Genomic DNA, 22,829 nt, shown 5'->3' on the forward strand with positions numbered 1-22,829 from the left:
ATTTTATAGATTTCTTTCAAAGATTAAGTTTACAGCTAGGTTCACACTACTTTCATAAAGCCAACATATATTCTTTTTTTTTTTTTTTACACAAATGAGTAATATATGCTTTCTTTGATTGGAAAATATAAGTGTAAACCTAACATGCTTTGGTTTTAACAAAAATTAGTTTAGTTTCAAAGTGAAGGCATAGGAGAAGACCCTCAGTTTACAAATCTCCTTTTATAATTGCACCACACTGCTGCTTTGAAATAGTCTCATATTCTTTGGTTAACGCCTGAATCAAGGAGCTTCCTAGACATGGTTGTACCCCCCCCCCAGACATGTGTTCTGATAAGCAGCCACATATATGGCAGAATGGCCCCACGGTTACTTTTTTTAATTTCACCCCCTAACTGAAATACTCACTGAATCGCCATCCTCTTTTTTGGGATCCCGTTTCATGGGCTCATTCATATCTTCTTGACTGCGGAAGCTAAAGTTCTGAATTGCTTCAGTCACCCCACGAAGAGAACTATAAATGTCTTCTGAATTCATATTTTCTGTGTCATAATCAAATGCACTGTAGAATGAAAAAGACAGTTTTTCCCCCTTTTAACTTGAATGACAGAGTCCTCTACTGGTATTCCTCTGCATGATTTCTCAAGTGAGAACTATTGGAAGACAGCAAGTTGCCTAGTGCCAAAGCAGACTGTACATTTTGTCCAACTGACTGACAGCTGATCCCCAGGCACTGCTATTTCATCCTTTGATTGGACACGAGACTTTAAACAGTTGAAGTACCTGTTCTACCACTGAGCCATGGCCCATCCCTAAAGAGCAGCAAAGTGTCAGGAGCGAGCCAGCAAGAAATCACACGGAAGGTAGAAGAAACAAGGTCTGCTCAGGAGTGCCAGGCCTAATGAGCACAGCAACTCTTCTTGGTAGCTCCCAGGTCTTTCCCAAGTAATCTGAGACTGCGCTGGCATGCCTACCTTTGCTCCTCCCACTTCATACCTCTCCTGGTCCTGAGAGACCAGTGGGGAGGGGAGCTGGTCACAGCAGGAGGGGGAGCCACCCTGGCTTCTTCACCAGCCTGACTCATCTCTGCTTCTTAGCCAACCTTCTCTCCTGCTTCTGCTCTTGCACTTCTCTCTGCCACAGACTCTTCCCGCTCACTAAACCCTGTTACCTCTTCAGTTTCTGACACCTCCTGCCAGGCTTATCCCTCTGACAACTTATCATTGTCCCACTACCACTCCCTGGGCTCAAAGCCTTATTCCCTTGTGTTTTCCCCAGCTGGTGCCTCCTACCAGTCCTCTGTGTCCAGCCACTTCATGACACAAAACATCTGAAATGATGTGAGAGCATGCAGTGTTAAGTAAGGAGGAGAGGATTCTCTCACACACTGTGGGGATTACAAAGGATAAGGAGAGGCAGACTATTAGAATATTGACTATTCCTGCCCGTCTCATTAAATTCAACATGCTATTGCACTTAAAGGCTTTTAATCAATTTTCTATTTGTTTAAAAACTCATTTTGTGAACAGTAAATTAGTGGAAGAAGATATAATTTTGTCTCTTACCTTGGTGACAAAGTATTTTGGGATGTATTGGTTGGGGAAGTGATGGGGCTAGACCAACTAGCTGGTGAGCGAGGAACAGGCCTTGTTAAAGGGCTTCCCATGGACCCCTTTAATGGAACAAGATATTTTCCATTAAGACACTTAATTCTATGGTTCAGCATTTAATTTAGAAAAGTAGATTTAACAATACTTTATTTATATTAGCAAGCTTGAGAAAAATCCAGCTGACAAGTTTAACCAGTAAGGCAATTTCAACACCCACCCCTGTGCTATCAAATGATACTTTTGACCGTTGACAACCACATCTTTAATCTTCATTAGAATCATTATATCTTTAAGTTTTTTAATGGGGAATAATGTAAAAACCTGAAAATACCTGGCCACCATTTCCTGTATTCCGGAGGTGATTGTGAAGCAGCTTTGTGGCACCATCCTGAAAAGTTTTTGGTAAAGCACCCAACAACATTGTAAACTCCGGGGTATTGAGCTCAAAGAGAGAAATCAATACTGACTGTGCAGCCTAGGGGGAAAAGAGCATATCATATTAAAATAAATAGGCTAGCCTTAAGACAAATAGGTTTCAAGTGTCAAGAACTACTAATTTTCCCAGCTCAATATATACAGAACCAGGTCCTTCTCAAATGGGGTCAGGGAATCAGAGGAACAGAGCTGTGTACTGGCTTCATACTAATTCATGTCTATGGGAGAGTAGATCCACTTGGGGACACAGTCAGGGAATGACCAGTCTATGTTTTATTCATCCATTCAATTGTTAAGCTGCCCTTTTTATCACTAAGAACCCAGGATCCTTTACAGTATCTAATTAGAGTAAAATTTTCAACCATAAACGTATTGAAATGCATAACCCTGGATCCAGTTACCAATGTTCTATTTCAAGACAGGAAATCCAGGTTCTGTCTGCCTAACAAGTCACTTCCAGCCCCTGGGATATGACCGGTGGGTGCACAATATGGCTCAAGCTTATATACAATACGACTGGCTTTCATCACCACCAGTATGGAATATCTCTCTTTGACGCATGTGCAATGCAGTCCTAACTCGAACAACCTATGCAAGGTGCCTATGCTCAGTGCCAAGGCAACTGAACCGGGGAGGTGAAAGGAACTGACACTATTGCTGTGGTCTTTCCTTTTGCACAGATATGCACCTAGTGAGGGACACAATTAAAAAGGGAATGCATGTGCTTCCTTTGAAGTTTGCTTTGGTGTGCTGGGTGCTACTGTGACTGGCCTGCTTCCCTGTCCTCAGGTGATCTATATCATACCCAAAGTCTGGGTCATGCCCTGGTATCCAGTTGATTCTGAAAGTCACATCAGTAACAGAAATGATTATGTGGAAAGGACTTGCACCTCTTTCTATTTGCAAGTAAGACTCATTCATGCACTGCATACACAGGTATTAGTTTTTGTGTATGAAAAGTATACGTACTTTAACATGCAAAGCACAGAATGGCTGTGTCCCCTGACAAGTTGTTAGGTAAGCAAGACATCAGCGAATATACATCTGAACAAAATCTTTGAAGCATACGTTTTTTTATAGAACATTTCTGAGTGCAATAAAATCATATGCTTCTGTTTATATAATAACCAGCTCTTCTCCTTTACAAAAACATGGGAATTAATGACTTTTATAATAGTAAGCAATATATGTAGCAAAAACTATTACAAAACCTTGATATTGTGGTATGAATTAAGTCCTTTAAAACCCTCTTTACACATCTAACATACAAATGACATACCTTCCTAACATCTGAACTTTTAGGTTCTGTTGTCCAAGTAATAATTCGAGATACTGCCAGACGAGTTTCACTTGAATTTATAAAATCTCCGGGGTCCATCTGCTGTGCAAGTGTCTCTATATATTTGAGAATTGCAACCTTTACCTATGTAAAAAAAGGAGAATCAAATAGATGTACAGAAAAGTGCAACCATCAGTGAGGAGGTTAGAATGGAAGAGAATTTATTTTACTTGGGAGCAACCTTGCAGTTGTATCCTGACAGGATAAAGAGAAATGCATTTTCTTTGCATTTTATGTTGATAGAAGCTGTAAGAAATAATCTGCTTAGAAAAAGGCATAAGATCAGTGTGTTGAATCCAGAGAACCGTGAATAGAGAAAATAGTACTGTCCTGCAAACCTTTACACAAGAGCTTGTGCAAGAGTTCACAGAGTACTATGATAGTTTAGCTCTACAGTTCTATCAAACAGTTGAGCAAATTGAATATATTTGGGTTTAGTTTCAGGTTTTTCACCCACATTTTTGTGAGTGGAAGACACCTTCAAATTTTTCAATATAAAAACACAGTGAAGATTATACTAGTCAAAGGTCTATGCAAATAGTTCTGCACACTTGAAGGTGATGTCAAGAAGTATCTTGAACAGCAACTTTGTGATAGTTCAAGGCAAACCACTTTGAAGCAAAGCTTCTAATCCACACAGGAAATATGGGGTTCACTTGAGGGGCAACTGACTCTCAAGGCTTCAGGAACACCAAGAAGAGACCTGTCAGCATTGTAGTCCCATTTCTTGTCAGATTACCATGGTCACGATGATTTGTGGCCAAATAAAGAAAGGGAAGCAAATCCCTGTTGATTCTCTGTGGCCTCTGTGTTTTTTTTAATTCCATTGACAATTGTATCTTTCTGGACAGGTGGTCTGAGGGGGATATTAGACATTACACGCCCCCGTGTATAAGATGCCCCCTATTTTGGGGGACTCCAAATTAAGAAAATGGGGGAGGTTACCTAGAGTTGTTAAGCTTTTTGAGGATTGCCCAGAGTTGTTGAGCTTCTTTTTTGGGGGGTGCCTAGAGTCGTAGAGCTTTTTTGGGGGAATTGATGAAAATCGCTCACCCACTCAGCCACCAATAGTGTGCCCACACGCCACCAACAGCCTCCTATCGCCCGCCCAATTGCAGCAGCGGCAGCCATTGCCACACTCAACACTCACTCGCCCAATCACCACTGACAATCTCCAGATCATGGCTGCAACCAATCAACCGTCCCCCCAATAAACTACCCATGTATAAGACGACCCCAAATTTATAACTTATTTTTTAAAGAAAAAAAACTCATCTAATACACGGGAAAATACGGTACAGTCCATCCCCCATGTTGTTTAACATCTATAAAACACTGGGTGAGGTCATCCAGTGGCTGAAGTATTGCCAATATGCTGATGACACCAAGCTTTCAGTCCCTTTTGCATCAAATCCAGAAGAGGTACTGAGTATTCAGAACTGCTTTAAAGAAAGCAAACAGACAGACTCAGTTCAGGCTCCACCTCTCACCGGAGGCCAAGTGGGACTGCGCTGCACCAATCAGCCTGCCTGGTGCCCATGCAGGGGGAAGCCCGGCCGGCTGACACACAGCTGTTCTCTCCTCTCTCTCTAGGAGACAGAGGTGCCAGCCAAGCCTGAAAGGCCTAGCCCCGGCTTGCCTCCTCACAGGGCTCCTGTCATGGGGGCACCTGGTTGCACCCTCTCAAAATCTGGTGGCATCGGTGTCAGAGGGCTCTGTTCTCTCTCTGTGACTCGTTCCTGGCGTGTGAGTCCCATCCAGGAACATGTCAGCACCGCAGGCGCCCAAACCCCACACTATGCCACTGTTTAATGGTATTTAACCTATTCAGGAGGAGGATCAAATTTGCATTTTATGGGTACTCATAGGTCCTGTGGTGACACAGGTGGCCTCTCAGATGAGAAATCGACATGAAGAAAGTCTCACTAAAATTATCCATATTCTAATGAGCTCCCTGTTGTGTCTATGCTGGCAGGGGCGGATGACAGCTGTAGTCCAAAATATCAGGAGGCTACCAGGTTTGTGAAGGTTGCTGTAATGTGTTGTATATGAGGCCACCTTTCAAAACCATGTGGAAATTTCAATTTCCAGTCAAGACTGTTAACTGAGATGGGCCTTTTTAATCATACTGTGCTGGTGTTTTGACATGTGATCTGGATTCCAGTTGATGCTTTGGCCCAATTCAATGTGCTCATTTTAATCTCTAAAGCTTTAAATGGCTTGGGCCAGGCTACTTGAATGATAACCTACTCCTATATATACTCCTATATACTTGGACCTTTAGGTAATCTTCAGAGGCCCTTTTCAATGTGCCCTCCCCCAAAACAAAGCACAGCAAGTAACCACCAGGGAGAGGGCCTTCTAGGTGGCAGCAAAATATGGCATGCCAGAATTATAAGATACAAGTAACGGACTGGTAGCACCACTTTTTGAAGGCAGACCACCACTTGTACGTACTGGTTTTTCACCTGACTAGAGTGATGTCCAGCATTGATGGACTCTTAACTTTGCCTGCTTCCATTAGAAGTCTGTCCTCCGATGTAAACATACAAACAATGCATTAACTTGTGGAATTAGCCATGACAGCTACTAGACTAGATACTTTTACAAAGTGGTAGACAAATTCAGAGAGAATGTGCCCATCAGTAGTTAAGTAGAAATCTTTATGTTTGCAGGCAATATATCACTGAATACCATAGGCTTGACACAAACCATGTATGAGAGCTGTAGCCTATGAACCTATGGAGGCATCTGGGTCTTACTATTGAAAACAGAATGTTGAACTAGATGAATTTATGGTTTGTTCCAGAAGGGCTGCTTTTTAATATTCTTCTTTTAAAGGCCATTTAAGAACCTATACTCTTCTCTCATTTATGTGCTTGTATGTATGTGTTAATATCCATCCCTGTTCTCCCTTTTCCTTTTTACTACTCCTCATCTAAAAAAATAGGTTGCACCAGCACAAGTGACCCACATTGATGTCAGCAATGTAAGTGTTAGAGAAGGATACTAATCCTTCTATATTCAACATCATGTGACCCCCTTTACAATAAATATCAGAGGCTGACAAAGGCATCAGCATCATTTGTAGTTCACAAAAAGCAAACGGGGAATGGCCTAACATCAGGTTCATATCTGCTAAACAGAGCAAGGAGGGATGACCTTATTTCTACCTTCCTCTTGTTGCTCCCTACCCAGCAATCCATGTTATTCTGTACTGAAGTGTATTATGAAGGACCTGGGGCTTTACACTACTGCATTCCTTAATTCAGGAATCAAATATAAGTTCAGATTCAGTACTTTCCCACTCACACCCAAGTTTGGCAGCTATTGAAGCAGTACTATCCTCTCTCCATCAACAGAAATCATGCCAAGTAAATTCTTCTAGCTCTGGTGTTTCCTATGTTCAGAAATAGGTTTTCATAAACACACACATAAAGCCCCCCCTGCCTATAGTAATTCCATACACCTTCTCAAAATCCTATAGGTGTCAGTATATGGAAACATCGCAGCTGCCGACAGCCAGATTGTTGACATCACATGATGCACCTATCTGTGGGAAAGAAGAATTTCCCAGGCTGGAAAAGTCTCTGTGAAGAGTGTAATCTGAAACCTTCTGTGTGCGCATGTTCAGGAAGTTTGTCAGACTTGCTAGAAGAACTGAACAGAAAGGATGTGTTTTTCTCTAGTGCTGTAGACAGAAATAAACATAATGTAAATAGACGTTTCTGTCTGTCTTTTCCCTGCTAAGGAAGAAGCAGGAAAAGGCGGGTGTGCATTTTACCCACTCTTGGGAAAATGTCGCCTATCAAAATCTCCCTGGTCTGTCTGGATGTCAGCCAGAGGAGGTTACCGGTATGCAAGCTCCGAGGACAGTGAGAGGGGCCAGCCTCTGTGGAGGGGGGGCTTGCAAACTGACAATAGGTACCATTTGCGATTAAAAGGGACAAGGATTGGTATCAATGAGCAACTAAAGAAATTCACATTCTCAGCAAAGCAATCCTACATTTAAATCTAGAAAACTATTGCAAAATCAAGGTCAGAAGATTCCCACTAACCGATATAATTAAACTCAAACTCTCTTTATCATGTACAATAAAATTCTGCTGCACTTTAGACAAACGGAGAATTGTAGCTGTGTGACTTCAGCACCGTGTTCAAGAATAAAGAAGTGCCGTCTTGTGAAAAGCTCTTAACAGACCGTGTACAATTACTGCGTGCAGGATAGAGGAAAAAATACTGGTTGTATATATGCTTGTTATTTTCCCAAATTGCCTCAGTTTAAATTCTTAGTATTTGTTGCATTTATACCAAAGCTACAGTTTGGACGACTACACATTTGCAGGAAAGTAGTCTGTCTTTTATATATTCCAATGCATTACTTCTTTCCAGCTAATGTTCGCAATAAGAACTTGTTTAAAAATAAAGGTCCGTTTCTCTAATTTTGACTATGCAAAATATAGCAGGACTTCAAGAAGCTTAGGAATAAATTCAGTTGTGAGAGCCACTAAATCTGTAAAATGAGGATTGGGAAATCACAAACATAAAATTAGAACAGACTTGATAGAGTGAGTTTGCATAACCAGCTTGGTGTTAGGCAGCCATACTTCGTTTTGTTGTTCTTGTTGTGTTTTCTTGTAAAGTTTACTGTCAAACGTTTTAACGAAAGCATAACGCTTGATCTCAAATTGGAAAGCATGCTCAGAATTCCTTGCAAATGTTAGTAGCTGCATATGGATGCATACAAGTAAACGTTTTTAAAATGTAAATTTACACATAGTAGGTTAAAAAGACAATAATGCAGACAAAAACCTTGGAGCTCCAAAAAGAGCGAAGCTGGTCTTGCAGTGCTGGCTTGACTGTCTGAAATTTTATAAAAACAAAACCCACTATTTGAAAACCAGCAACACAGAATGCAACAAATATGCAAATATTAATAAATGAAATTTGCACTGAACTCATTTGTTTTTGAAAACTTTGCACGTTCTTACCTTCAAGCTGGGTGTCTGAGTCTGATCAACAGTAAATCTCATTAAAATATTGAACTGGAGCTCATTGGGGAAAGATTCCCTGCAAAAATGAATTAATCCAGCGTTAAGGGTTAAAGAACAGTTTGTTAAAGGGACTGTGGAAAGACAGAATGAAAAGGGAGAGAACAGAAAATACTGCAGGTAGCTTTGCCCAAAATATATCTGGTGCCCACGCAGGAAGACTGAGCTGTTACTGGTTGAAAAAAAGGATCAGATGTATTAGTGGTTGGCTGCTCGTGTGAGCAGCTTGTTTACTTGTACTGTAGTTCTTTAATTTTTGCATCTCATCCAAGCCTCCTTTGGGAAGCTTCTCAAGCTATACTAGAGTTTTGGTAGGTACCCTACACCAACCTTTATGTGCACTTATCAAGGAGTATGGCTCCTACTTTCCCAATCAGTTCGTACAGGGCTTTTCTTCTAGAAAAAGGGGTGGAGGAACTTGCTGAGCTGAGTGCCCATCGAAAGTTGTTGAGCTTTTTAGGGGTACCACAATCGCCGCGGCAACCTGATCATGTTGCACAGCCCTAGCTGAAAAAGGTGCCAGAACTCAGTTCCCATGAGTTCCAGCTGAAAAAAAGCCCTGAGTTCATATTTAACTACCACATTGCTCTATGCTTGAATACCTTCCATGAATCACTTCATGGGATGTTTTCATTTTTGCTTTTTAACGTATTGTCTCTCTCTATATTCCAGTAACAGCCTTCTTTCCTGGTTTGTGAATTATTTATTTTGGTTGCCCCTATGGCTCAGCTATTGTTGTTGTTAGAATTTATATACCACCCTATAGTCTCAGGGCAGTTCACAGAATAAAATCAAGATATAAAACCACAAAATACCTAATAAAAATAAAAACAGCAACCCAATACCCCCCACAAAACACATTTTAAAAGGGCACAGGGTGTAAATTGGATCAACAAAAAGGCCTGGTTAAAAAGGAATGCTTTTGCCTGGCGCCCAAAGGTGTATAATGAAGGTGCCAGGCAAACTTCCCTGGGGAGAGCATTCCACAAATGGGGAGCCACTGCAGAGAAGGCCTATTCTCGTGCTGCCACCCTCCGAACCTCTTGAGGAGGCACATGAAGAAGGGCCTCAGAAGATGATTTCAGGGTCCGGGTAGGTTCATATGGAAAGAGGCGGTCCTTGAGGTACTGCGGTAGCGTTGATTTTTTTTTTTTTGCTAGCGTCATTGTGGCACCAAACTCCCTCATACTGATGGCCAGGTATAGGAAGAGTTCCACCATACGGTCAGTTGCTGGCCCTATCAGGGGTGTCATCCAGCAACTGAGAAGGAATGGAGTCCTACTTATGAGTCCTTCTCTGAGACAAGGTTCTTCAGGTTGGTGACATGAAATGCTCAGGCTCTTAAGGAAGAAGGATGAGGTTTTTGGGAATCCCTGCTCTTTTAAGATATCACCAGGTACAATCTTCTATGCATGCTTAGTTCAATTATACGTGCTACTATTCTTCCAGAATCATGTAGTGAATATGGGAACATACTGACATATCATTGAATTCTAATCTTTTTTACTTATGGTGCTAAACATTCATTTGATTTGTATCTGGGAAGATAAGCATTCTTAAGAATGCAAGAGGTACTACTGATACAAAGATGCAGAATATACCGTATTTTTTGCTCTAGAAGACTCACTTTTTTCCTCCTAAAAAGTAAGGGGAAATGTGTGTGCGTCTTATGGAGCGAATGCAGGCTGTGCAGCTATCCCAGATTCCAGAACAGCAAGAGGGATTGCTGCTTTCACTGCGCAGTGATCTCTCTTGCTGTTCTGGCTTCTGAGATTCAGAATATTTTTTTCTTGTTTTCCTCCTCCCAAAACTCGGTGCGTCTTGTGGTCTGGTGCATCTTATAGAGCAAAAAATACAGTACCGCCCCCCTTCCAGGAAATATTTCCACAAAGTCAAGAATTCATTACCTTGTCACATCAAGTGCCTTTTGAACTTTCGCTTGCACGGACCCCAACAAGTCAGCACCCATTTTTTTCAACAGCTGTGTCAGCAAGACAAATAGCCAGTCCTGCAGATCTTCTTTATGGACTTGAATGAAGTCAACTAAAGTTTCCAAAAACATGCTGAACACCTGGAGGGGGCAGAAGAAAGGACAAAGGGAAAGAAGAAAAGAGTAGGGAAGAAAAGGAGTTGACGCTTGCCTGTGTTGAACTCACAAAAGAATGTAGTAACACACACAGAAGCAGAAAGAGGCAATGATTCACAGCCAAGCGGGAAAACATTCTGTCTGCCTTTCATCAGAATCTGTGATTCAAGAGTATTTAAGCAATTCAGAAAATTAGTACTTCATGCAGTAACATTGGGGAAAGAAATGCTGTGATGACTGGCGCAACTTTGCCCGCCCCCAGCTACTGCTTTGGTGTTGTCTGTTGTATTGAGTTTTGTGGAAATGGTTTAAACCAGTGTGTCTCAAACGTTAAAAAATTGTAACTCTTCCTACGTGTTCTGACTCAACCCATTCACTCCAATTTTGAAGCCTCTTTGGGTCAATCTGCCAAGCAGCCTGATGAATTATCTCATTCCCACCCACATGGGTGCTATACTCAACTCAACCTCACGTCAATTACACTTCCTCACCTCGCACTCTCGATTTCTCACACAGATACACACTAAGCTCTTCTCCCCACAACACTTAAGGCAGTACTAACTCAGTAAGCCACTCAGTATAGTTTGCATCCCCAAGGAAGGAGGTCTTGCCACCCTCCATTTGAGAAACACTGCTTTAGACTGTTAATCCACTCAGTGTTGCATGCAACACAACGTGCACACACCACAAACAGATTTACTGAATTGTAAAAAGCTAAGATGCCATGACAAGTCCTCAAAGTTCAGTGAAACACAGGACTCACAACTCATTTCCATACAGATCACTATTCAGTGGTGACACGTGAAAAGAGTGCAAGTTTCTTCTCTTATAAAGATGTACTTTAGCAAGTATGATCAGATTTAATTCACGTTGCTTATAAAAGTCTTTGTTAAAATAGTTTTTGAAACTGCACAATTCACAATCTGGCGGAATCTTCCAAGACTCAAATTTCTTGATTCTCTGCAGGTACAATACAAGCTTTAAGTGCAATCGGCAGGCCACACCTTCTGATCAGAAAACTCATTTAACAGTCAAACAGGACAGCCTACCGCACAACACACGAAAAGAAACACACTACAAGATTGTCTACTTTAACAAACAAAAAATTAAAATATATGACACTATGGGGTAGACAAAACAGTTTGGGCAAGGGATCCGCCAAGACATTTCATCCAGTCTGTGCTTCCACTGTGCATTCATTCACCAGTGGGGACAAATATAGGTCACAAGTATGTATTTCCTATCTCTGTTCAAAACAGTCCCCACAAAAGCTGTTCACTGGCTATTTTATCCATGGTCCTCCAGAAATTGTCAGACTACAACTACCATTATCCCTGATCACTGGGCATGCTGGCTGATGGGAACTGTAGTCCAACAGCATACGGAATGCCATAGATTCCCCAAACCTGATCTACAGGATTCAAGCACAAGCTAAAGTTTAAAATATTGAAACTTTAACAGGGGGCATATTGTGAGTATGCCTTCTTCATCAATCCTTCCAGTTATAGGACTAGTTTGGACATGACTCTAAACTGTGGTTTAGACTTAAAAGCTATGGCAAACTATCTGGCCCTTTCTCCTTTCCTTTTCTTTCACGCACAAGGAAGAGGAGATTGGAAACTATGGATTTTGATTTTAAACCAACCAGAGCCCTCTCTTGTGTCTGAACTCTGGCAAGTTCTAACTCTACTTAGTTCAAACCAGCACAAATATTTTTTAAAAAAATATAGCAGGAAGCAGAAAGTAGGAGCAAAGTTCTCTGAATGGAGAGATGTGGAAAATGGGGAGTCACCCAAGGACTAGGACTGGGAACTAGTGATTTTAACTTGTTCATAAATAATCTAGAGTTATGGGTAAGCAGGGAAGTAGCCAAATTTGCTCACCATACCAAACAGTTTCAGGTCACTACAGCAAAAAGATTGTGAAAAGCCCCCAAAGGACCTTTCCAAACTGAGTGAATGGGTGGTAACATGGTAAATGCGTCAATAAGTGCAATTTAATACATGTCAAAGGCAAAAAACGTGATTCTGCATATACACTCATCGACTGTTAACTGGGTCTGAACACTCATGGGGTAAATGACCAGGAACAAGACCTTGGGCTTGTAGTGGATAGCTTGATGAAGGCGCTGAACTAGTGTGCGGCAGCTGTGAAAAAAGGCAAATTCCATGTTGCTACATGAGGCAGTGACGGCCACCAACATGGATGGCTTTCAAGAATGATTGGACAATTTCATGCAGGTTAAGGCTATAAATGGCTACTAGCCATGGTTGCCAATGCTCTGCCTCCATGATTGGAGGCAGCAATGCTTCTGAATACCAGTTGCTGAAAACCACAGGCTCACCTGGGTGGCCACTGAGAGAACAGGATGCTGGACTAAATGGGCCATGGGCATGATTCAGCAGGCACTTCATACGTACTTAAAATCTTAAAGTCTGGTTCGATCCTGGCTTATCTGAACTAGCCAGAGTTTAAACTAAAACGCTCTAAAACCGAGACCTCTGATTAGTTTAAAAAGTGGATGCTTCTGATTTTATTCCTCTGGTGTGCACCACTGGCTCAATATAGCTCAGGACACTGGTTGTTTGGACCCAGAGAGCCCCATATCTGTGACAAGCAGCAGAAGTACAAGCAACTATGTGTTGGTGTTCTATTTAAATAGGTCAAAATAAAGCAGCTTAGTTTCCTAGAAGTATCTTCTGCTCCTTGAAGAAATACAATACTTAACAATAAAAATAGCACTAATATAATACACTGGATTGGTTCCAGATTCACTTAAGTTGGCGTAAGTTCTCACTTGAATTAATGGGAATCAACTCAACTATATTTAACTTTTCACACTGATTTAAATGGGATCTAAATAAGTTTGGATCCAACTCATTGTTTCAGATGATATGGTTACCATGGCGCACATTTAAAGGTGATGCAGCTGCTTTTAGCAGTAACCAACAAGCAACTATTGCACTTCAGACAGTGACTGAGTTGAACCATGTTGAAAGTGATCCAAGTGGTTGAAATGGTTGCCAACCGTAATCTCTTGACATATGAGCAACTCGGTTACATTTAGTGTGCACAACTTAGCAAGGCCTCAGACTACCTTGCAACATTTCCCCTTCACACAGCACACATGGAGTGCAGCTGCACTGGAGTACAGAAGGAATTCAGTGTTCATCATTATTTCTCTTGGGAAAAGATTTAATGGCCTTATTTGCAAATAATGGTAACCAAACTATGGCTTACCAGGACAGTGAAAGTGCAGGTTTGTGGAGAGAAGCTTGCAGCTGCTTTGCTTCTCTCTGGTTTATTACATTCCCACACCAGGTGAAGCCAAGTTTTGACTTGGTGTGTAGTCTGAACCTCGGTTTGTGGTTTAAACTCTCTCCTTGCCAACCAATACCTGTAGCTTAACCTTCAGTCCTGATTCAAACAGCACAGTAAGGCAAACCTTGGCTTGATTTAGCAAGGAAATATAAAAGAAAAACTAGAGGGGATCAATGCTGCCCCAGAAACCATAGTTTGGCTTACCATGATGTGCAAACCAGGTTATTCTCTATATTTTAAAAAGTACAGGCATCCAGTAGGAGTGACCGTGTGAATATCGATAGTGTGAATACTCTGACTTTATTACTGCTTTTGCAAAATACTGCATCGTGAAAATATTTCCTGAAAATTGTGTGTGAAACTGAAACTGAACAGTAGAGATAAAAGCCCTGATGTATCGTTTGCAATAACAGATCTTAGATGATGTAAAACTCAGATGCGCCAACCACCACAACACACAGTAGAAGTACAAAACCAAAAAGGTCAGTTAATTAGTATACAGAAGCACATCCAAAAATATTTCAGCATAATTTGCATGACTGCAAGGATTTTGTAAAGCGCAAAAGCTGGACTCGGCACACATTCTTTATAAGAGTAAAGTAGAGGGGGGGAAAGGTTATTATCAATCATGCAATAAGGTTAGGGCTCCAACAAATATTGAACCAACTTACTCTCTACAGAGAGTTCCAACACAGGGGACAGCATGCAAAAAGAAAAGAAAAAAAGGAGGGAGGAAGGGAGGGAGGGAAGATAAAACACACAAATTAGTTGCCATCTGCGTAGTTCCTGTATGAGGAAAATGTGATACATGGGTTTTAATATGATTAAGTAAACAGCTTTGCTCTGAAATTTCCAATTCTTGCAAAAGCACATAGGTCTCTCTTCTTTGCCCGTTTCACTCTTTTAAAACCAAAACATCTGAATAAAAATACAGTTTTTTGAAAGCAATTATTTAACATTTGGGTATGGATGGATTCAAGCATTACAATTTTAACATACATATTTGAGATGTATTATATTACTCACTATAACCATAACATTTGAAGTGCATATACATCTTTTTTTTAAACCTCAGAAACTTGTGCCAATGAACTAAAGCCACTCATGGCTCCCTGAAGCATGTTTCAGCATTGCATGCTAGATTAAAGCATATGCTGCAAATGATACCATTTTAGTGGGTACTCAATGAAAGTTTATTGTGTTCCTATGAAAATTTCACCTTGTAAGGCATCCTTAATGGTACCCTAAAACAACACAATGGATGGTCAAGTTAAGTCAAGGATCTTTGAGAAAGGATCTCCAATTTACATGTCTGATAAGGGAGCAATTCCTCCGTGTTTGCCAAGAAAAGCCTCAATTAAACTACAGTTTAAAGCACATATTCAAAAGTCTAACAAAGCAGTACACAGAGCAATATGCAAAAAGAAAATTAACACTGAAGGTATCAGAATTCAATGATGATGTCAATTATATGCAAGATATACTTTGTGTTCTGATACAACCACTTTCTGCAGTGTTCACTAAAAATTCTGAGCACTTTAAGTGAAACCATAAACATCATTTGAAAATGTACTGATTCTAGGGTCTATAAGATAAACCTACCCTATGCTTGGTCAGAGACAGGTATTTCCTTCACTGGTGACTATAACCTCTAAGTATTTGTGTACATATTTGCATTGTTATAAATACCTACACACCTATATTTACACACATACTTATCCCAATCTACACACACACACACACACACACACACACACACACACACACACCATTCAACAAGTTTTATCACTGATCTTAAATTTTAAGACATTTGTTAATCCTACATTTGAAGAGAGTAATTCAAAAACCCCTAAAAGCTCCATTTGAATGTACAATACTCAAAAGCTATATTCTGTCTCCCCCCCTTTTGTTCGTGTAAGGAGAGTCAATTTTGCCATTAAATCAAAAATTCCAGAATTTATGAATCCACTCATTTGTTGTTGGCATCATTTGTGTTCACCTACTGAAATCTAATAATCCTGCTGCCAGTGACATATATGAAACAAGTTACTTATGTTGATTCATTAAGGAATCCATCTATATTGTTTAATAAGAAAAAAACCAGATCTATAATTATGTGGCTTTCCCCCTCTTCCTGTGCCCCCCTCCTAAATCCACGTTGGAGTGTCTGGAGAATCTCTAAGAACAGGGTGTGTAAGGAAGAAAGAGGGCAAAATGCTTGTGCTGGTGGAACAAATTCCTTAGTGCTAATCTGCATTCCACCTTAAATCTTTTTCCTTTTTTTACATTGCAATTCCCACCACATATAATAATTTCCATTCTGATTTGTCATTTCCAGCCATCACTTTCTTATTTCTTATTGTTGGTGTTATATGCCAGCATGCCACTTTCTTATATAACAATTATCTCTTAAATACTTACAGAACCTATGTGATTCCTCCCCCTCCTTACAGGTTTTCCCATACCCTCCCATGCATGTTTTGTACTCATTATGAATTCTTCCACCTATCCAGGTTTAGTATTATATTTAAGCAGCAACTTATATATCCTTGATAGCAAGTCATCCCTGCAACACATTAGTATTTATTTCCCCCCCAAAATCTGATAGAAATCATTACCTACTGTTTTAATTCTCAGGTAATTATTCACTGAGAACCTTACTGTAAAGTAGTCATACTACACCACAGGAGATTTTCCTGATTTAAACTTTATTTTTAAGTACTCCATTCTAACCCTGTAATTTGTTAAATCCACATATCTAAAAAGTTCATAACCCTCCAGAACTTCAAACCACTATTTTTCCTTATCTCTGTACCATCTAATACACAAAGTTGGATGACAGTGGCACAATTGGAACAATTGCACCAGAGCCAATGCCTGCAAGCGGGTAGAGAATCTGAGGTTCCTTAAAAAAAAAAAAGTAAAAGTCTCCAGTCCTCCTAGAAAGTAAGTTGTGAAACAAAATGTGCAGGTTCCCTTTCCAAGTGATTTCTGTGAGATGAGCCAGCCTAGCTGCTCCCACCTTTCAGTGTTTTTAGCCAATGACAGATAGGTAGCCGTGTTGGTCTGCCATAGTCAAAACAAAAAAATTCCTTCCAGTAGCACCTTAAAGACCAACTAAGTTAGTTCTTGGTATGAGCTTTCGTGTGCATGCACACTGTGTATCTGAAGAAGTGTGCATGCACACGAAAGCTTATACCAAGAACTAACTTAGTTGGTCTTTAAGGTGCTACTGGAAGGAATTTTTTTGTTTTAGCCAATGAGTGATGTCAGAACTGTGATTGAGAAGAGAGCTATTTAGGCACCAGGCCACAGACACCCCCAAGGTCCTAAAGAAATGCTGTTTCCCCCTCTCCTTCTTTCCTGCTTTTAACAATTAGAATCTCCATCGTTTGCTTGTTTTCCTGCCCCTGCTAGTTAACAGGATTCATTTTTCCTGGGGTAGGTTCATTTGAGATTGGGTACTCCCTCCAAGTCTCATTGTGTTTAATGCATACAGGGTCTTGTTGCTATTGTAGCAGAACACTAGAAAGTGGGAGCAGGTTTTATTAGGAATCAGGAAAAATATTATGCTTCTCCTTACTATTTTACCTGTAAAAGTAAAACAGTCAAAAGACAAACAATGAAAATGAAAGGGGGGGGGGCCCTCCAGGGAATAAGTTCCATAAAGTGCAGAAGCCACCAGGAAATTTTGGAACATTCTAACATTTCAGTTCTAAAGCCTTCTCATAGAAGCAGAGAGCACAGCTGCTGTTTGTTAGGTTGTGTGTTATCTGCTGAATTCCAAGTTCAAAGCTTTGGAGACAGACTGGGGAGTTTAATCTCACTCTTCTTTCTGTTTTATCATGGAATGTAGATTTATCTGCTTTCTTTTTTAACACTTTTACTGGGTGGTGTATTCTTGTTGCTGCAACTAGATTTTGCTCTAAAATCAGCTGTGGAGCTAGCAAAGGACTGTGTGCTTTATACCTTAGTAAATCTTTTACTGGAGACTTTCACTGACTGTGAGTGTTATTGGAATCCACGCATCCGCCAAGCTTCTGCTAATTAACCAGAAGATGGGGTTCGTGTGTCTCTGGTCTTGAGCACCACTGCCATTTAATTCTTTGTGACATAGCCACTCCTACATACATTCCATTGATAGCAGATACTGGTATTCCTGTGGGCTTTTATTTTGTAAAATCAAGCAAAGATTTAGCATGGTGATCACAGCGTAAAAATCAAAGTATGCTGGCATGGCATTGCAACACAACTTACTTGAGCTGGGTGTGGGGACACAGAATTGAGGATGGTGAAAACACGGATAACGGAATGGGTGGAATTAAAGTGTGGATGTAATAATACAGGAGCATTGGGGAATGACTACAGAACTGATAAAGCAGGGTGATGTGTGGACGACCCAGTATGAATTCTCTTCAAACACACTATTAATGTTTTAATGTTGCTGTGATAAAAAATAGCAGTCTGAATGGGCCCCAGATCACACTGCTTTCCACAGTTCCCCAACCCACAGTGGCTACAGGCCTAGGATAACTTTTCTTAGGAATCAGACTCCTGTGCACAATAACTTGAGAGTAAGCTCAGCTAAGCACAGGCAGGACTTAGCTGTACTAATCTGCAGAGAAGGGGCAGAAAACCCTTTAAAGTACAATGACACATCACTCCAGTTAAAGAAATCAACATTTAATGCCTGTGATACAAACATTAAAGGTAAAGGGACCCTGACCATTAGGTCCGGTCGTGACCAACTCTGGGGTTGCGGTGCTCATCTCGCTTTATTGGCCAAGGGAGCCGGCGTACAGCTTCCGGGTCATGTGGCCAGCATGACTAAGCCGCTTCTGGCGAACCAGAGCAGCGCATGGAAACACCGTTTACCTTCCCACTGGAGCGGTACCTATTTATCTACTTGCACTTGACGTGCTTTCGAACTGCTAGGTTGGCAGGAGCTGGGACCGAGCAACAGGAGCTCACCCTGTCACAGGGATTTGAACCGCCGACCTTCTGATCGGCAAGTCCTAGGCTCTGTGGTGTAACCCACAGCGCCACCTGCGTCCCATTTGATACAAACATTAAGTCCCCCTTAATACAGTCATTTTATGCTTCCTTCTATATGGACAGCCATATGTTAGGCTGAGAGCTGCTGACTGGCCCAAGACAGGAAGTGAGCAAAGACAATGAGTTAAGTGAGTTCAAAATGTGAAACTCAAGTGCTCAGAGTATTTACTTTAGTCCACAAAAGCTTATGCCGTATGAAATTTGCTGGTCTTTAAAAAACCACGACTGATTTTTGTGCTACACTGTTTCGTGTTATTTCAAGAATTTGAATAGCGAGCAACCAGGATGCAGTTGCAGAAGTTGGCTATCCCCATGGTTTGGACAAAATCTTCTTAAGCATAGTGTGAAGATGTAGGCTACTTATTTAAACTTTCTGAAATTTTAAAGAGGTCATGAACTCATTAAGGGGTGGCATCTGCTCCTCCACACACTAGTGTACAGCTGTATGCAAGTACAAATATATCAATGGATGGGTATTGTCCCTGCATTCAAGTGCCCAGGGTTCCTGACTACTTGGAGAAGACCTTTCTAAAAATACAAAGCTGTATCCATGGGGATAATTTTAAACAGTACAATGAATGTTCTAGACCTGAAAAACAGTTCTGTGTAGTTATTCCTCCTTTAGAAACAAACATTGGTTCAGTAGAAGGTACTATCTGATTCTATCATGCCTCTTGTACCATTAAAGGATTGGGCCTCTGTTAATTAAAATAATATGAACACACTTGGAAGTGCTTTCTGTCCACCAAGTATTTAAGTCTAAATCTATGGCAGTATTCTTCTAAAAACTCTGCAGATGTTCATAATTGCCATGGAGCAAAACAAATACATACCTTGCTATGAGGATCAGCAAACATCCTTGTGAAGATTTCACACAACCTTTTTAATTCAACGCGACTGCCAAAATGACATAAGACTAATTAGTAAATGGCAGGGTAATGTTATGAGCAACTTTAGAACAACTTTAAAAATGAGTCGGTGAAATATTTTTCATTCATTAACATGTTTGGCAATGTAAACGTGCTTATACTATGTTTTGCACTCAGAACTACAGCACAGAATCATAAAGTCCAAGTAAGGGTCAACAACTGCCTGGGGGGTGGGGGTGGAATTGTCTACTGCTGCTTACCTGCAAATCTCCATTCTCCTTGAGAACCTGTGTGTGTGTGTGTGTGTGTGTGTGTGTGTGTGTGTAACCAGGAGGAAGGCAACTTCGCCTCAGGAGAATTCATACTTTGGGGTGGGTGGGTAGGAAAGGGAGTACATGAGTCAGTTATTTATTGTTTGTAAGCCGCTTGGAGATTCATTTGAATGAAAAGCGGCATAGAAATACAATAAATCAAAATCAGTGGACCAATACTTCCTCTTAATCACCATTAAGGTATCATTGTTATGGCATGTATAGGGTCAAGGTCTGAAAGTGCTTTATGGCTCTACTATTATCTAGAGTCATTTGTATGCTCTACTTGTGAAGGAATGTGCTCAACAAAAGCTAAATGTGATGCCATCTATTCCATACAGAGACCTTTCAATCATCTTTGAAGGAAATATCAAGCGTCCAAAAGCATTTCAAGAAATTGCTGTCAGTTGCTTTCCTTTCGTTTTGCAGTAACAATGGACGTCACTTAGCAAGTTACGAACTAGGAAGCCAGTTGAGCTTTCTTTTCCCTGGTGTAAACTTCATTAGCCGGAGAATCTGCAGAGCTTTCTCAACTACAAAATCTCTTGCCTAAAACGGTTTTCCTACCTTAAAGTTCGCTGGTTTTTTAACAAATTTTGTAGCCCCAGAAGACCTTCTTTTCTTTCTGACCAGTTGGAGCTTGCACAGCGATTGAGGACCTCGGCCACATCCTCTGTCTGCCGCATATAGGTAGGGATGGTGCCATTCCGAGAGCTGTACGATCTTTCTGAGCAAGCACTGGACGCGTCGCTGTTGGCATCATCATCGGAATACATTCCATAGGATTCGTATCTCCTTCGCACCGGCTTTTTCTATCACACAGAGAGCATCATTTGAGGAACCATAACCAATATGTAGTGCCTCTTATGCAAATATCATGCACTTTTTCATATAGCAAACCTCCCTGATGCCACTGTCACCTGCAGCTACACCCGGAGCAGCCATCAGATTCATACCCATCTCATTTCTCTCACCGCACTGAACCTGAGACCCTCTGGTTATTTGAAAGGGAGACCTCCTCTAACCATGATCGTTTAATTTCTTTATATAAAAACGGGCAACTTTTCCCTCAAAAAGTGTCACTGAAAACCGCTTGCAGAATATAAAACCACACAGCAATCACATTGAAACACACAGTTATCAGACTAAAAGCAACAAAAAAAGCAAGAGCAAGAGCCAAAACCATCAATAAATTGAATAGAATCAAAAGTGTGTTCAAAGAAATTGCAGCTGTTGTAGTGCAGATACTGAAACTGCTAAATGATGTTCCAAATCTTGCTGTGCTTACTAGGTGGGGAGGGGAAAGTAAAGTTCAAACAAGTCTGTAACATTAATCTCTTAACACAACTGGTACTTTGTATAAAGCAATAACCCTTCCCACCAAGGGCACTAAGGTCATAAAGGCAAAATGTGCACGAATGAGCAAGTCCAACTATATTAGACTTTAAAAAAATATTTGGAATGCATGGAAGTCACACTGTAGGACAAAAGGACAACAACATTTGAAATTATAATCATTTGGAAATGTTCAGCTCCTTAAAACAATTGTGAACCTGGGACACAAGTGAAGCAGACATTATGTATTTATTTAAAAACACTGAGCATTTTTAACAGGGAAACAAAGATTGTTATACCTTAGTCCGTATGTCTCCTAAGAGCTGAGCGCAATGCATTAGAGAAGAAACAGAAAAGTTATGAGCACAGCTGACAACGGTTAGATAGTGTAAGCACAGATGTCATTACCTCTAGTTAGAAATGAGGGCTGGGTTTAGCCTCAGGAACAAAAGAAAACATAACAGTTTTAGCTAGATACACAACTGTGGGCCCAAGCTCCTTTTTTGGAGGAGATGTAATCAGGCTCCCTTACTGAGGACGGAGCTGCGAGGTGGGAAGCCATGCCTGGGCTGGGCCATCGGGGCAGGGGCGATGGCTCCTTCTCCTTCTGGCTTGGGAAGGGACGTCTGTGTGCACCCCACCCCAGGGCTGGCCAAGACGGAGGCGGAGGACACAGCCGTCACCCACCAAGGAGGGAGGAAGAGAGCATGACCCAGGGGCGCTACTCCTTTCCTCTGCTGGGCTCCAGCACGTGAGGGAGCCCACGGAGGCCCAACGCTGCCAGCCAGCCGCAGCTCCACTCCTGGGTCAGGCCCCCTTCAAATCAGTCTGATCTGACTGATTTGGAGCAGCAGCATCAGTGGCGAGGGCTGGGCCAGCGGAGCCGCAGCCGGCTCCCTTCCTGCTCTGCCCCGGGCAGCGGTAACACATTGTCCACCGCTGGAACCATGAACACCATCTTGAGCTCCTTGAAGGGAAGGTGGGATATAGATTTAATTAATAACTAAACAGGAAAAATGTAGACCAGTCTCTGCCTCCAAGGAGCTTACAATGTAAACTGGACAGCAGGGAAAACAACAGTGAGTGATAAATGTATGTAAATGCAGTTACATGTTGTCAGAGTTGCCTCCAGGTCCCAGCTCACAGAGGACCAACGCTAGTCAGTAATAACGTATAAAAGTCTTTATTAAGATTAGTTTCCATTTCCAAACCGCAGCGTGCAACTCTACGTCTTAGAACTTAGACCGGCGAAGCTCCATCTGAGTCTACGCCTCCTAGACACCAGTTTAAGACTCTAGCCTTACTCCACCTCTTCCATTGTTCTTTCCTCCTCTGGGTCCTTCTGCCCCCTGGGGTTTCCTCCTTCCTGGACTCTTCTGACGCTGACCCCCCTGAGTCTTGCCCCTCCTTCCGGCGG

The 22,829-nt window shown here is 41.4% G+C and overlaps 1 protein-coding gene across 50 annotated transcripts in view; it reads right to left on the reverse strand.

The window, feature by feature from the left end:
- Positions 1-22,829, reverse strand: part of CLASP2 (cytoplasmic linker associated protein 2) — a 122,599-nt gene that overhangs the window by 7,945 nt on the left and 91,825 nt on the right. For 18 of the 50 annotated variants that reach the window (XM_083705512.1, XM_083705495.1, XM_083705507.1 and 15 more), the window contains 9 exons: positions 20,645-20,889; positions 19,731-19,794; positions 10,343-10,506; positions 8,376-8,454; positions 8,197-8,247; positions 3,325-3,468; positions 1,942-2,085; positions 1,566-1,672; positions 409-562 (listed from right to left, as the gene is read on the reverse strand). In XM_083705512.1, the coding sequence (XP_083561638.1) occupies positions 409-562; positions 1,566-1,672; positions 1,942-2,085; positions 3,325-3,468; positions 8,197-8,247; positions 8,376-8,454; positions 10,343-10,506; positions 19,731-19,794; positions 20,645-20,889 (1,152 nt within the window). Of the gene's footprint in view, positions 1-408; positions 563-1,565; positions 1,673-1,941; positions 2,086-3,324; positions 3,469-8,196; positions 8,248-8,375; positions 8,455-10,342; positions 10,507-19,730; positions 19,795-20,644; positions 20,890-21,711; positions 21,736-22,829 lie in introns of all 50 variants that reach the window. The other 32 variants (XM_083705516.1, XM_083705505.1, XM_083705519.1 and 29 more) reach the window with 3 other exon arrangements.

Source organism: Podarcis gaigeae (assembly GCF_964106915.1).
Source record: "Podarcis gaigeae genome assembly, chromosome: 12".
Classification (NCBI taxonomy): Eukaryota; Metazoa; Chordata; class Lepidosauria; order Squamata; family Lacertidae; genus Podarcis; species Podarcis gaigeae.